A 16,371-nucleotide genomic window follows, 5' to 3' on the forward strand; every position below is an offset into this window, starting at 1 on the left:
AGAGCTCCATCTCAAGGCTAAAGAGACATTAACCGTTCCTATATCTGACCACTGCCTGAAGGCTTCCATTCTCTTCATTGTGCCTGTTGCCCTATCTGGGGCAGCAATATTTGATGAGGTTTGACAGAAGTAAAAGACTGTTCGCATCAGAAAAAAAAAAAAAAAAATGGTCACATTCTGACTCTAGATAATAGATGTTGCCATTCTAAGCCAATAATAGTGTCTATAATGAAATCAGTGGAGCAGAAAAGAGGCGCTCTTTCATTTCCTTATGCAGGGCCGTGCGTTTTGTACATCCCATTATTCATCAGGTCCTGCCTGCTGATAACTGGTCCATTTGCATCTGAATCAAGAATGCCTTATAACCTCCCCCCCAAAAATACCACCCCCATGCAAATGAAGTGACCTAAAAAAGAGCAGGTACTGTATTTAGTTATTTGTGAGCAACTGTGACCTACTCTGGAGGTTTTGTTGATTCAGGACCAGGGTGGAATGTACAGTACTGGCAGGATACTTGTATGTACCTCACATCTGGAAGTGATGTGGTTTAAGAATATTAAAATACTTTTTGATAAAAGTTAATTCTACATTTCTTTGCTCCCAAAGCAGGAAGTTTTCCACAGGGTGTCTGCTTCTATACTGTATCTTGTTCTGCCCTTTTCCCCCCTGGCACGCCCTACTTCCATGAACAAAAGACAGGACAAGAGTGCATTGTAGAAGACGGTGAATAATCTTAGCCCTGCTTTTCAGAGAATGCTTGACTCACTCTGCGGTTCAAAGGTGTAAGACTTCCCTATTTAAAATCTCTGCTACATACTGTGTGATATTTGTGATCAGTCATAACTGCAGAAAGAGATTGCTCTGGCTCAAAATAATAAAAAAAGATGCTATCCATAGAGTGGTTATCTGTTGAGGGAAGAACTCCTCAGAGGAAAGTCTTGCTGTGCTAGACAGACTGTTCAAAACCCCCAGTAGACAGACAGATTAATGGAGTGTGCCTTCATATACAGTAGACGTCTTAAACCCAAGATGAAAATGGGTGCAAACCTCACAGTAAGGCAACATATGGTGAGATATGTGTTACATGTTGAACGACAGGCGCTTCAATGTGTAAAATGACATACAATCTACTGTCTGTAATTCAGTAGATTACATAAATCATCTGTTTCACACATGTAACCAACACAAACACAATTCCAAATGCCAGAGGGCAAATGGGTAGAAAAGGGGAGTCGGGGTCTTTTGTGCACTCTGAGTTTAGGTCTTGGACATTAAATAAGCTGGCACTGCAGAGGTGAGCTGCATTGACAATGATGTATGGGAGAAACACAATCCATTGCTGTTATGAATTGGTTGGCTCTGGTGCGGACAATGCTCACACACATGCACAGATACACACAGACATGCAGACATCCACAAGAAAGTGTGTAGAAACACATTTACACACACACACACACACACACACACACATACACACACACACACACACACACACACACACACGCGCGCAATCAAGAGGCAGTGCTAGAGCCAATAGTATCTTCCTCTCTTCCAGACAAATTCAATTTTCATCCAGGACATATGTAAGCTGATTAAAACAGCCAACAAAGACTGGAGAAATATGTCACATCCTTGAGGACTGGACACAATATTGAGTGCTGCTTTGGCAATGAGATGCCTACTCTCCTTCTCTGTCCCTCTCAGTCTAACTCTCTGCTCTTCTCTCTCATGACCTTTCTCTGTCACCTGATGCCATCATGCATCCCTTTCCCCTCTCACTTTCTTTCACCGTCTTCATTCGATGGCTCTCCTTCCTATACATATGCCCTTGAAAAGGCAAACATATTCATCATATTTGCTAAAACATGTTATGAGTTCTCTCTATGCACAGCATGCAACAATGTAAACTATGTATTTAGTTTAACCGTTTAACTGTTAGTAGCTACAAAGGTAAACAATGTTATCATTTCTCATTGTTCAATGATAGCATGTGCACTGACTTTTTGAGCTATAATTTGTGTAGCGTGTCTGTGCTTATTGGTTGATAAAGACATTCTTGCAAAGGCGCCTTTTATGCCATATACATCTGAAAACAACTCTTTATAATACTACACAAAAAATGTAAACGCTTACAAAAAATATAAGCCAATATATCCATCCTGCAGTTAAAATAAAGTAAAATAAAGACAGGAAGTGGTGACAGCTTTGTCTTCCATATTGCACTTGTGGCTAGGGTGGAGCTTTGACAGTCAAAAGTGTCTCAGGCAGACACACACAGACCCATGCACTGGGGGCGTCACAATGTCTGTTTAGCCACAGCAAAATAATGTCATATCACCAGAAGATGTGTGAAGAACACATCTGAATTATGAATGGAAGGGGGGTTAATTATGGATGGAGGGAGGGCAGAAGTAATGCCTTAGACATTTCCCTGTAACACATGGTTGGATGCATGGCTATGGACCCACTGCACACTCCTTGGCAAGTAACAAGTCAGAGAGACTCCTTAATTAGATAGTCGGCACTGATAAAGGTTGGTCTTTGTTGCATGTGGATGCATTCAACCTCATTTCTGCTAAAGAATACTCTTCAAATGAGTGCATAAAATAGATGTACTTAACTCAAGTTGACAAGGAAAACTGTGCTCTTTTTGACAATAAAGCAGCAAAATGATTATATGAAAAGCAATTATATCCAACGCTCATCCTTATAGGATGATGTGGAACATGATAGTCAAGACACATAAAACAAATGCATGAAAGGAGAGTAAAAGGCATTGAAGTTGACTTCTGTCAAAACTTTCTTTTTGGGGAAAATATACCACTTACATTATCATTGTTTTTAAACATACGTTTTGACAGATGACACACAAATATTTGACAGGTTTAATATTTCTCATTTTCTTTGGTTTAAAGTTATAACTGTTATCTTTTCAATGCAATCAACTGTCTGTATTAATGTGTACCACATATTCCTTTTGCGAGAGAGCTGCACCTGCAGCGCTGAAGCATTGTAATGGGCTGTGAACCACAAACAAAAGCAATACCCTCCAAAAAAGGGGGTCAAAGATTTGGTTCGATAGCAAGAAATAAGGGGAAGCAGACTGGATTGGTGGGGGAGAAGCAAAAGGATCAGGGTGGAACTAACTAGAGGCGTGCCTTTGCCTACATGGGAAAAAAAGACAAGGCCATTGGGAAAGAATGATGTTCCAGACACCCATGGAGCCTTGCTTTGGGGCCTTGTGACCCCTGGAGGTTTTGCAGAGTTGTACGAGGATTAGTCAAATGGCCCCACTGCTTTTGTGTCACAGTCATGACAACTCACCCTGTGTAGCGTGTAGTCATAATTGAACTTTTACTGAAAACAGCAGATTCCGCTCAGTCACCCACCAGCTAAAGGCACCATCTATCCAGCCCCCCCCTCTGCTTCAAAATAGAATAATGAAAATAACTGAATCGTCTGCACGTCAGTTAGTCACAGGAAAATTTGTCTACCAGACTTCTGTTTGGCAGTGAAATGCAATTTCAAAAGAATGTTACACAACATCTTGAGATCTGAAGAGTGTTGTTACACTAAACTTGCTCAATCTCTCTATTTCCAGTTATATAAGTCATATCTCTAACTCTGTCACCTTTGCTGTTCTACAGATCAAACTGTGAGTCTAGAAATATAAGACAGCATTTTACTATACCCTAGTAGTTGTGACATAATAACATGAGTCCCTCCTGGTTCATTTACCAGTGTCTGCAGATGACTCTGATTGCCAGCTTTAATATGAGTACAATTCCAACAGTACAAGTAACTAATAAGGGCAAAGTTGTAAAATCTTTCTATTTAGTTCAAGGTTGAATAAGATAAATGAAGAGAGGAAGAAAAAAAGGAGCTGGTTCTGGGACTGTCAGGTCCAAAGGCTGAGTGGTGCTGCACAAGGCCCCGTGTGATGTCGGCCTGTTGCAGTCCTCAGCACTGAGGGCCTTGGGACATCCACATGGCCCATTCACCCAGCACTACTGAAACATTCAAAGCTTTGATTCCAAAGGGCCAAACTTTTGTTCGTTCACAAAAGGCCTGACCAGAGGTTCTCCCATAGATGGAAGCCCCGTTCAAAATCAGATTATTTCCACTGAAATCCTCCTTTCTCCACCTGCCAGTTAACTATGTCAGTGCCATTGTGTCGTCCCTGAAAAAGCTCTCCATTTTGGCATAATGGAGGCTGGATGTGTATTATTGCTTTTACTGCCATTTATTCTGGGACGAAAGAGGCACACCCCACCCCCACACTCCTTCCTCCATTCCTTATATTTTTTTCTTTGAAGAAAAATCTGGGCCACATGCCCCAGAGGAACGCAAAGTGCTTTAATTCATTCGCACCTTTTCTCTCTGGCTGCCATCTCCAAGGCCTCTCTTTATGCCCAGAAGTGATTTGTTCAGGCTGGACCATCAAAGCAATTATGGTAGCGGCCTGCTTCCCTATTATGAGGAGAGATGACTGACAACAGAGGGATAGTGCGGGGGTGGAAGGGCACTTGGCTTCAATTTATTTGATCTGAAAACATTTTCTAACTCATTGGCATCCACTCAAGTAACAAAATACAAACAAACTGGTCAGATTATCTCCTTAAGATTTTTTGACTAAAAACATTTTATCCCAATCTCTATATAGCGTTTTTCAATTACCTTTCTCACCTTTCGGAGCAAAGCGATTGTGGGCCACAGTTAGGTGACGCGGGAAAGAGCATACCAGCAATGTAACAGAATACTGAGGGGCATGGCAGGCAGTGATGTGCAGCAATTAATGTAATGGACATGAGAGAGAGCACAATCCTTGGACTAATGAGAATGTCTTATATTACAGTGCAAATGCACAGGGTCGCCAAGACTCCTATCATTACTGGGCTATGGGAAGATGGCTAACCACAAAAGGGGATACTCCATAAATGGATAATGCGGGCGGAGAGAGCAGAGTACGGCGCCACTGAGCTGCTGTTCCATCCAAGAGTAATAGTTCTGCCTGGAGTGACACAGGGTCATTGGACTGGATGGACGCAGGATGTGAGGAAAAACAAAGCATTTAAAGAAAAAAGGACATTAAAGTTGAAGAGGGGGATATGGAGGTTGTTAAAGAAGAAACTGGAGTAATAAGAGAGGTGAGAGTGAAAGAGAGGGAAGAGAAGGAGCAAATAAGGAGAGTAACAGAGTAAGAAAGGGGACGAGTGAGAGGAAGGGGGCAAAAAAGAGATGAGAGATAATTGTGTACCGACAGCAATGAAGCAATATGACACATTGGCTAATCAGTCTGCTGTCTTTTTTCTTTCACAAGCTGTCATCTTGGCCATCAAGCCATCAAGACCTTGTGCCTCTCGCTCTCTCATTGACTGATTCCCCTGTTCAATTATTCAAGGTTTATAAGCAGAAACCATCTATTCAGCTAGCAGCATATCCAGTAAAATAATGAAAGGGTTGCTTCTTCAGCCATATTGACTGTCATAAAACTTTTACAACTGGCAAAAGAAGAATCAATATCTCAGACAGACTGTTGCCACCACCGTAAACATATTAATGGTGGTATCAGGAGTGAAGCAAGAGCCCGACCATAGTTCTGTGAGACTTTAATAATGCACACCATAAATGATTTTACATGCTCTCTCACTAATCATAATGTATGGTGCCTGAATATTTACAACGATGATGTGCTATATTTAGGCAACACAGAATATTTAGACATGTGTGTTGCATGTGTGAGTATGCATACATATTCAGCGATGCTACTTGAGGAATAAGATTTATACGACATATCTGTGGCTGTAGTTTCACACTGACCTTACTGCCTCCTTAAAAAGCTAACCTGCGTGAGTCACGCTGTGACACAGAAATTAGGTCAACCGCTGGCCTGCCAAGGAACGCTAAGCTTCAGTAAACATTCCCACAAATAAACAGCAGACACAATCACACAAGAACATCATACACATATACACACACACACACACACAAAAAGAGATCAAATATGTAGGCGCACACCCAGACACACACTTCCTCCCTCACTTGTCGGAAATCTTAAGAAACATCACAGCTCCCATCTGCCATAATCTGCCCCGGGGCAACAGTGACCTGAGTCACTGGAAGAAACTCATCTAGAGTAGAAAGAAAAAAAAAGAAAAAATAGTTGCGGTAATGCAGTGTGCAGCCTCATCCTTTACTTAGCTGGCAATGCCTTCAGGGCGGAGATGTTACAAACTCAGCAACCTCCACTGGCTTTCCACTAATGCATGACCCCCATACTGTCTAGCTTCTTAGGCTCTCATTGTGCTGCTGTAACTTCAGGTTATGACTTTACATGGAAACCCAGGTCACTTTACCATACAGCTTCACACACAGACACACACAAATATGCAATATACACAGTATACACACATAAACCACACACACGTATTTCTGTTTATGTATATAGGCATACAGTCAAGCCAGACATAATTTTGCATGCATGCATGCACCACACTCACATGAACTCTCACACATACCAAATCACAAATCTCTAACCTTGACCATCTATCTGCTTAATCCTCATCCACTGGAGGCACAGGGTCTGTACTGTGGCAAACTGTCTATTTTTAAACTTGACATATTAGTCATCTCTTAGGGGAGTAACATTGGAATTTATGGAATTCATGAATACCAAGCTTTTGTATTCCCTTCTTGTTTATTTCCCCCTCCCTCTCAGCACGGTGTAACTGTTTTGGATGAATTCAGATAAACTCAAAGATGCAGTTGGGTAGGATCCCTGTCTCCATAACAGCACAGATGCCAATCAGCCCCTGCTGCAAAGGGAGCTTGGTAACTACTCGCACCACTGTGGGCATGTGGTAAAGTGTGTAAAGTGTTCTAACTAATTTTTTCTCTCTTCAGCATCCCGTAGAGGGATACAATTGCTCTCAGATATAAAGGTGCGCAGGCAAAAACTCTTTGTTCCCTTGTTCTGCCTCTTTCATCCTCTCCCTCTAATGTTATAGAAAGTGAGAAATGTTCTCTCCGTCTCAAATCAAACAACTGATCCAGTCCTTAAAGATCTGCAGCTCTGTTTAGTTCCCCTTATCCCACCTTTATTCATTATCACTTTTACATCAGCTGCTGTATCATAATTTACATTTTGCCAGATTTACCCTATACACCTTTGAAAAAATCTAAAATCATAGATTAAGGCAATTTATTTCAAGAAATTTCAGGATTAGGATCGTGTGGACAGGAAACTCAAGTTTAAAACAATAATCCTTCAGTTTTCAATGTGGTATTCTTTGGACCACTGCAGGAGTGGACCAAAGGTCCTGTGGTAGACATATTGGCTTTGAAACCTAATGATCTCAAATTGTACACTTGTGGGTAATTAAGCATCGCTGTTCCCTCAGTAGCTTACAACAGCAAATATGTCATTGTGAGAATAAACAACAATTACACTTACACTCATTATGCTCTAATTGCATCAGCCTATGTAACAATCACATGCAAGGGGACATCTTATTAATTGCTATGAAAAAAAAAAAAGTAAAGCCTCAACAAAATACAAAACTATATGCCAAAAAATTTTAAAAAACACGAATTACTTTAAAAACGGAGGTTGTGTGAACATTGGGCATTAAATAGAGTATGCATTTAAAACCCTCATGGGTATTTAGTGGTCAAGTACAGCAGCAAAGTGCTGTGTGCACTTAATGTGTCTGAGAGTACAGCTAAAGCCTAGGAAAACTCATACAGGCAAAGGGATAATTTGACCCCACTCAAATACATCTTCTCTTAGACACTAACCAAATAGATGTCAAAAGAGTGAATGAAGAAAGACAAAGAGATAAAAGGGAAGAAAAAATAGAGAAGCAGATAAACCTTTGGGATTAGCACTAAGTAACTAAATGGCCCATATCACTTTTCCATTACCAGAAAGGAATAGCTATTTCAACAGCTGGAATCTAAATAAAAAAAGTGAACTTTGTCCTGCCTGTCTTTTGGGCGTTCATGTGTAAATGTTGCACAACCTTAAAGCCTTCCATTTCTTACTTCCCCATATGAGCAAATGGAGATTTGCCATCATGTCCTTGAGGCCCATCAATAAATAAACTTGACGCAAATAAACAGATAAATAAATAAATGTGAAGAGCCTAGCAAATGGGCATCAGTCAGCATTAGTGATGGAACCATGTCAAGCACAATCATGCTTCTCTAGAGGGGGAGTGCCTGAATGTAGGGAGCATTCTTGCTGATCACAAACTCAGTATATCTGTGTGTGTGTGTGTGTGTGTGTGTGTGTGTGTATGTATGGCATCACTGTGGCTTTCAGCTTTTTACCTTCATTTAACACTCTCAGTCTGTGCTGCCCTCTTTAACTCTATCACTATCACTATCGATACATCTGTCCATCACTGCACAATAAACCTCCTAACTCCATTTCACTGAATTCGATGCCGTTCTCTCTTCTACCTTCTCTCCCTCATGTATGCACCTCTTTCCACACGAGATCACAAATTCCATTTCTTCCAGTCCATGTTGTAAACTGGGTTGAAAGCTTCAACCAGTGTCTTTCTTTGCCTTTTTAAACTACGCTGTCCTCCATCTCTCTCTCTCTCTCCCTGTGTTTAAAAAATAACTTTACCATGTTATACATAATTTTCTCTTTCAGCTAACTGTCTTTATTCTTGCACATGTATTATGATGAGGAGATTGCTCCCCTGACAATCAGGATTCACTTGATGGTAGAAGAGAAGTACAGGTTTTCTTTTTTTCAATATATGGCTTACAGCTCTGACATCAAATAAACAAAATACCTTGGTTGTGAAAATGTACACATCCTACAAAGGGTGTGAGAGGCTTACAGCTGTTTCCAAATTGCAAAACATTCTTTTCCTTAGTGTTAACTGAAGCATGCTAGGAAACTTTAATTCAATTAAAATTCAGGAAAATTTATTAGGAAAGTAGAAAACTTTAATTCAACTAAAATTTCCTAACATAGTTTCAGGAATAGTTAACCTTTTACCTTGTGCTAATGTTACCGACCTGTCAAGCAGAAAAACACCTCTGCATCTGTCTACATGCTTTTCAACTCTAGGAGATCTCACCCCCATAGTTGGACTGGCCATCAGATAGATCCTGGACCATTAGGTGTGCCGCCACATCGATCGGCCAGTGGACTCTCAAAACACCCATAAAGATAACGTTTTTACTGGTACCACCATTCTGTTTACTGGCCCTTTCTGTGTGCCTCTCATTCAGGGTGCAGGCCAGTCCCACAGGATAAGTCTAGGGCTGAATTTTGTTCCCAGTTTAACAGTGCAATCTCCACTGTTGAAAAGCCTCACTGATATTGAAGCGGCTCTTTGCCCTTGCCTGACCATAGCACTTCTTTTTCAATTTTTGTTCCTCTGACCTTCTCCCCTTTTGCTGTTCCTTGGACATGTCTCCTTCTTGACAATGTGATTATGTTGTGGAGTATACACTGCTGCCAGTTCTTGCATTCACTTTCCTTAACGTTGCCATTAGTCTCTCATCTGCAGCCCCAATCAATCCCACTGAAAACTGCACATAGGGGACACACTGGTGAGTTTGAATCCAGCCCGGGCCCTTGCTGCATGTCATCCCCTCTCACCTATGTTTCCTGTGTATCACTGTCCCTATCCCATTAAAAGCATGACTGTCCCTGCAAAAAAAAAATGAAATAAAAAAAAAAAAAATTCCACACAGGTGGTGACTTTTTTTCCCACTAGCACACACACTAACGGACCATGAGGAGTTATTCACTGAATTTGACAAGCAGTGCATTGGAGTACAATCGCTTACTCTACTTTTAATATCGGAAGAATTGCTAACTAATCATGCATTATTCGTTTTCAACTAAAATTGCACTCTTAGAAAATCCCAAAATTTGCATATTCAAATTAAACCATCAACTTTCTTTCACTTCAGGAAAAGAAAGGTATGACTTAATTAACAACAAAAAAGATGTTTAATGCAACTTGTGACACTACTAACTTCACTGTGAAATAAGTCAGGAAAGGAATGTTGCAAGATCCAGCCACTTCAAGCTGAGAGCATCACATACATTGTAATTTCTTTAATATCCTTGTTCCCAGCATCACCTCTACTGATATGTCCTAGTGAATGGAACATTAAACATTCTTTGACACGTTCTCTCTTTATCTGTATTTATGGGAATTACCATTATCACTCATCGCCCGCTCTGCTGTTCCTTTCCTATACCTCCCTATTACAGACATCAAGCCTGCCTAATAGGAAACTAAAATATTAATTCCACCTCATTGTCGCTGACAGATTGTAGATAGCGTCTGACACTTCAAATGCAAACATCAGCCTGGGCATTGAATCTTATACTTTAATAATAGCCACATTATATTGTGGACATAAAAAAAAAAAAAAGTATGACAATATGAATATGACAGCGGAGGAAAACGCATTTTGATTCTGGCATTGCTTCTCATTGTCTGTGCAGCACACAACCATACAGGATGGCATCCTATTCCACTGCACATTATTTGTTCTCTAGCTGATCATCAGTTGGCCCTGCTGTATGCCTAATGAGCAATAAATAAGGTTTAATTCAACTGATGCAAGTTGCCCATCCTTCAACACTAAGCATGATGGCTTGGGCGAGATTCCATTGGAATTATATGAGGGCAATTTTTCAGCTAGTGGGATGGTCCGACTGCCTCCCCTATATTTGGCTTTCACAGGCATTCCTTTGGCTTTAAGCTCAGCAAGTTTATAGGTCTATTAGGAATTCATCAAACAATGAACGATATCAATCTTATTGTGTGAATGTGCCCAGGGTAAAAATAAGATAAAACCTTCCATTATGGGGCTTCCAAAGCATATTTGCCCTCCAAAATTGATCCAGTATTGACAATTTACACTTTGGGTGACCTTTCATAACTGCCCACTTACTTGAAAGCCAATATTGTTTGGAGACTGAGCAAGAGAAAAAAAAAAACACACAGCTCACTGAAAACGCTGTAGGATATTATTGAATATGAAAAGTTAGTAGACATTTTTGCTGTGCAGTTGTGCGTTGATGGTTTACTAGGCAGGAGGGATGAGTACTTTTTACATCAATGAGGCCCTGTATCAATATAAGACAATATTGGACATAGGTGGTGAGAGCTCGGTGTCCATTACGGCACTAGGTCATTGGCTTTAGTTCTTAAAAAAAAGAAAAGAAAAAGGAATAAGATAAAAAGGGAATAAAAAGTAAGCATTACCATAGGGAGACAGGCTCCACATGATAAGTCTTCTCATACAGGGCGTTGTAAAAGGGCATAATGGCATCAAAAGGGCACGCAGACAGCCCCCTGTTGATACCCTGTACTCAAGAAGATAGCTTCAGTGTAATTTAAACAGCAAAGGGTTTAGGGGGTAGTTAACAGAGGGGGCAGAGGCGAGAGACCCCTGGTGTCCACTCAGAAAGACTGCCTTTTATTAAGATTTGATTTATCCTCTCAAAATGGCTCCATGTTACACTTCACTTACTTTCGTCCTCTCTTGGCAGAGTCAAGCAAGGAATTAGTTATGCGCCAAGGGTACTCAAATGGTACATAAAATCTTCATCTATATTTCCATAATGGGTTTTCTGCTGAGGATGAAAAATGATCAGGTCCAAAGAAAGGCCCTATGGGTCAATGGGAGGGACAATGGCTTTGTCTGTGCCCTAGGACGTCAAATCTTAAATGGAGTGGCTGTCCATGCCTCAACTCCTTCCCATCTGCCTTTCCCTTTGGCTGTTGATAAATATCCTTATCTATGAGAAGCAGGTGATAGATTTCAAGCAGCACATATCTACAGAGCTCTGCCCTCATCTACTCTATTGATATCTCACATCTACTAAGCCATCCGAGCTATAGCAAGAGGCACCGACACCCCCGGGTCTATTCCCCCCAAATCATGTTAGCTTCACTTCCTGTACGATCACCTCTAGGGCAGCCCCAATGAATAACATCTATCAAAACCCTGAAGTGGAAGCCAGAAGCTTGTGCAGGCAAAGCCCTTTAGCCCTCAACTCAGACACACCCTACTGCAACAGTCCCTATCTGATATGTGACACAAGCTTGCACGTGTGTGTGTGAAACAGTACAGGAGAACAACTGCTAGAGAGGTTGAGAGACAACAAGAGAGAGATAAGGCGATGGGTACAATGTATGTGTGAGCAAATTAATTGCTGCGGGAATTACGATCACTATCACTTCCTCTGATGTAATTTAAGAAACAAACGGGTGATTTTTTCCCAGATCAGGGGAAAGATGAGAAAATAGCTGCCCGAATGAACATGTTGTGGCTGTCTACATCAGGGTGATGTGGATCACAAACACAGAAGTAATAAGTGTAGGTATTAACAGATCATTTATGTCACAAATGAGGCTGGAGGATGTAAGAGAACAAGGGGAAATTCTTTGCCTTTACCTGCATCTCCTTGTTAAAGACACTTCCCTTTTCTCTTTTCATTTGCCTCTTTGCAGATTCACCCCCCTTCTTTCCTTTAAATTTTCATGAGAGAAAATAGGTAATTTAATCTTCATTAAACATACAGGGGGCCCACTCTGTGGCCTGACCTGCTGAATTAACTACTAGGCTTCAGGGGATTAGACAGTTGGGCTGAAATTCCAGAACCCTGACAAGCATTATATCACTGCATCTCTATTTTTTAATGGGCATATGATGATCCCTCCCTGTTCAATGTCAAATAAGTCCTTAGGAGACTCACTATATACAACAGAGGATGGAACTTTTGATGGACTGACCTGTGAAGGAGAAGCAGGAGAGCGGGGCAGAAAGAGGAAAGGAGAGAGGCTCTGGTTTGGGATTGTAATGACATTGAAAAGGCAGTAAATAAATAAGATTGGCTTGGTTCTCTTTGAAATCTGATTGATGTGTCTTTTGGGATGCCCCCCAGTATGAAAGACCTACTGAGTCTGTGGCTTTCATCCCTGACCGAAAATCGATGAGCTAGGATGTATGAGAGGCTCCTGCTCTCTACCCAACAATCTCCTGCCAGATACCCAGGTAACTGTCTCACCAGAAAGAGAATAGGAGATAGAAAAGGAGTAGGATAACTCATATCTTTTTTAGTCTTATTCGAGTGAAACCTAATTCTGAAGTACACTGTCTGACGGGGAAAAAAACCCAGTATAATATATTGTTAAACCAATCAGATTCAACCTCACAAAATACTTTATTTATTATCTTCCTGAAATGAGATAGAATTTCCAACAGAACCGTCATTCCATCAAGGTTCTGTGTGTTGAATTAGGACTGGCTGGTGTAATTGCATAACACATGAGTCTGGCCTCCCGGGTTAGGTTTTCCATCTTATACAAAGTGGAGACTAGGAAATAGGAAATGCTTCTGGAATTGGGTGTAATTGTGACTGGCGGCGCCTAGAATTGTGTTCAGCCTGACACTTGAGGTAGTCTGCTGGAGTGTAGTTTAGCTTGAAGGACGACAAAGAACGACATGCTGGGTTTAAATGAACTCCTTTGACGTAAGCAAAGAATCATGTGCGACTCTGAGAGACTCTCTCTGGTACACGGTGCTCATTTGAGGGTGACAGGAGGTTAATCAAGCTTTAAAGCATGAGATTACAACAGACATGACAAGCAGGAGTGAATAGATTTGGCACACTGTCTGATATAACTGCTCAGGGAACATTTTTCACCAGTAAATACAGAAACTGAAATGCTGTCAGTCCCCGAGTCAGAGAGAAATCAAATATGTATTTGTATGTAATGTATTTACACATTAATAATGCTGCACTGACCCACAAGTCACACCATCATTCTTTAACTTCTGACTTAAACATTGCCAGTTCCCATACACAAAAATATAACAATCCAAAGACAGCTTTGAGTGACTGAGATGCCTTTTGTCACCAAATCATCCATCACTGGGGAACATAATTGTTTCTCTTTACAGAGTGTACTTTTAAAAAATTTTCTCTCAAACTGTGCGTAAAGATTTCTATTTGCCCCCTTTCATGAGATGAGACAAATTCCCCCTTTGCTCTATTGCAGCTGAAATCATTTCCAGATTCCATTTAGAAAAAAATCCATAGAGCCAGCATGTCAAAAGGATTTTCCCCTCTCATCACTTCAGAGTAGAGAATCCATGCAGCTGTTTATCAAACCACAGTACAGTTCTATATCAATAAACAGTGAACCGTCAGCGCATAATACCTTCTGGTAGCATAGCAGTGGTGTGCACTAGGAGAGTGTGGTCAGAAGAGTCTGATGCACAATGGCATACAGGAAAGAGAGCCATCACAAGAGCCACAGTAATCTTGGTAGTGTCACAAGAATAGGAAAATAGGTCACAGAGATACAGGATATTTGATTAAATATCAAGCATATTCATTAACAAAGACCGTACGTTTAGAGTGTAGAGGCACATCACTGGAGGTATAACACAAAACTGTCAATCTCATGCTCCATTTTATCCTCTGTCATGAACAAGACCCTTAGATAATTAAACTCTTTCACTTGGGACAACCATATGATCCTAACCCAAAGGGTGCACTGCATCATTTTCCAAGTACCATGGTCTCAGGCGTGAAGCTTCTGACTGTCACACCCCCCCCCAACTTCACATTTGTCTACAAACTGTCAAGTTCACACTAGAGGTCACGGTCGAGTGAAACCAATAGGACTTATTCATCTGCAAACACACGACGGAATGAGACCGCCGCAATGGACGCTCTCCACTTCTCGATGCCCCCGTAATATTCCATTCAGAAAATAACAAACAGAATAAATTAGAATGTACAAACAAATGTACAAAAACATTTCACAGCCTTTATGTTGTTGGAAATATTGAACAGATTAGAAACAGATTAAACATATTATAGATGGAAAGATACTGTTGCAATAAACAGAGAACCTGCCTGTCGAGAGTCACAGGCAATTCATTTTGACTAAAAGCATTTGCATAAATCTTGGGTGCTGTTATTTATCAAACATATAGGCAAAAAGAAAGGTAAAATACAAAAAAAAAAAAACATTGTGAGTGGCCAAAGCATAAAGGCCTACAGACCTATCCAGCAAAACACTTCCTAAACATCACCGCAATACAGGAAGTGATCATGCTGTGGCAACATAGGCTAACAGGAAAAGCAGGACAATTGGATGATAACTGTAGCTGCTCTACAAGACAGAAATTGTGCTGAGTGAATCAAAAACGATTTCCTTCAAGTAGCATGAACACTGTTAGGATTATATTAGTGTTACCAGGTTGAATATTAGGGATCAAAGTGCCAGCACAAATGCAACTTCAATAGCAGTGTACTTTACTGTATTGGATTTTAAGGGTATTCAATGTAAGATTTACATCACGTCACTCAGCAGCATTAATATTTATTATTGTCGCTCCAGTCAAGATGCTGAGAAGGTGCCGACATCTTCTCCACACAATTCTTTGTGGAGTAATTTCATTTATTCTTATTCAATATACACAAGATACCATCTTGTCTGTAAATTTCATCCTTATGGCCATTAGTCAAAAGCACAGGTATTTTTACCTTATGGTTCACCTCTGTATTTGCATGGACTTAAAATATCATGATGGTTTTCCTTTTGTATTGTGTGCTGTAAATATATGAGCAAAGATAAGTGTTACCTAACAGCACATAAGGGAGAGAATACAATTAAATGCAAGCTGTACTTATGGCAATCCTCACCTGGTCTTTGCTAAGTCTTGCTAATGCACATCAGTGAATTAGTCAGTTCTGTTGATGTGTCACTGCAAAATTAAGTTAGAGTGAAACCAATAGTTTCACTTCAGTTATGGGTGAGTTTCGATTTCATCCATGTTGCATATTTAAACATGTTTCTAGTAACATTACTGTAGAAATCATGATTCACTACGAAACCTAACTGCTAAAATTAGTGTTGCTTCATTTTGAAACTGCAGATGCTTTTCTCAGTGAGGAGCTACATGTGTTTACGAGAAACACGTTTTGTCTCTGTTTTAATATAAGTTCCTCGTCCTCCTAAAGCATTTATGATTGCTTTTTTTTTACATACAGTAAATCTTACATATTATACCTTTGACCATCTCATTATTTGCAATGTCTAATGCAGTAACTCAGCAAAAGTCTCTGCATTTTGTAGACCAGCTAAGTTTGAGTGTTCTGACAGGAAGGACATAGGAGTTATGCAGCCAGGAGAAGTGCAGTAGGAGACAGGGTGGTGTTGGATTAGAACAGTAGTTGAATACACACACCTAGGGTTCTGTTACCATAGTTAGCACCCGGCCACCGGGAGGCTGGACTGGAAGGGCTTTGATCACCTGCAACAACGTTGGTGATAATAAAAAGAAAAGAAAAAAGAAAAAAGA

At 40.5% G+C, this 16,371-nt stretch overlaps 1 protein-coding gene across 6 annotated transcripts in view; it reads right to left on the bottom strand.

The window, feature by feature from the left end:
- diaph2 (diaphanous-related formin 2) overlaps positions 1-16,371 on the bottom strand; it is a 370,496-nt gene that overhangs the window by 35,588 nt on the left and 318,537 nt on the right. For 5 of the 6 annotated variants that reach the window (XM_087171766.1, XM_087171765.1, XM_087171767.1 and 2 more), the window contains one exon: positions 16,258-16,323. The exons of the other annotated variant lie outside the window; for it this stretch is intronic. In XM_087171766.1, the coding sequence (XP_087027892.1) occupies positions 16,258-16,323 (66 nt within the window). The remainder of the gene's footprint in view (positions 1-16,257; positions 16,324-16,371) is intronic. 6 annotated transcript variants of the gene reach the window in all.

The sequence above is a fragment of the Seriola lalandi genome, unplaced genomic scaffold (assembly GCF_002814215.2).
Source record: "Seriola lalandi dorsalis isolate HSWRI2012SDOR001 ecotype SW California unplaced genomic scaffold, Sedor1 jcf7180002054972, whole genome shotgun sequence".
Lineage (NCBI taxonomy): Eukaryota > Metazoa > Chordata > Actinopteri > Carangiformes > Carangidae > Seriola > Seriola lalandi.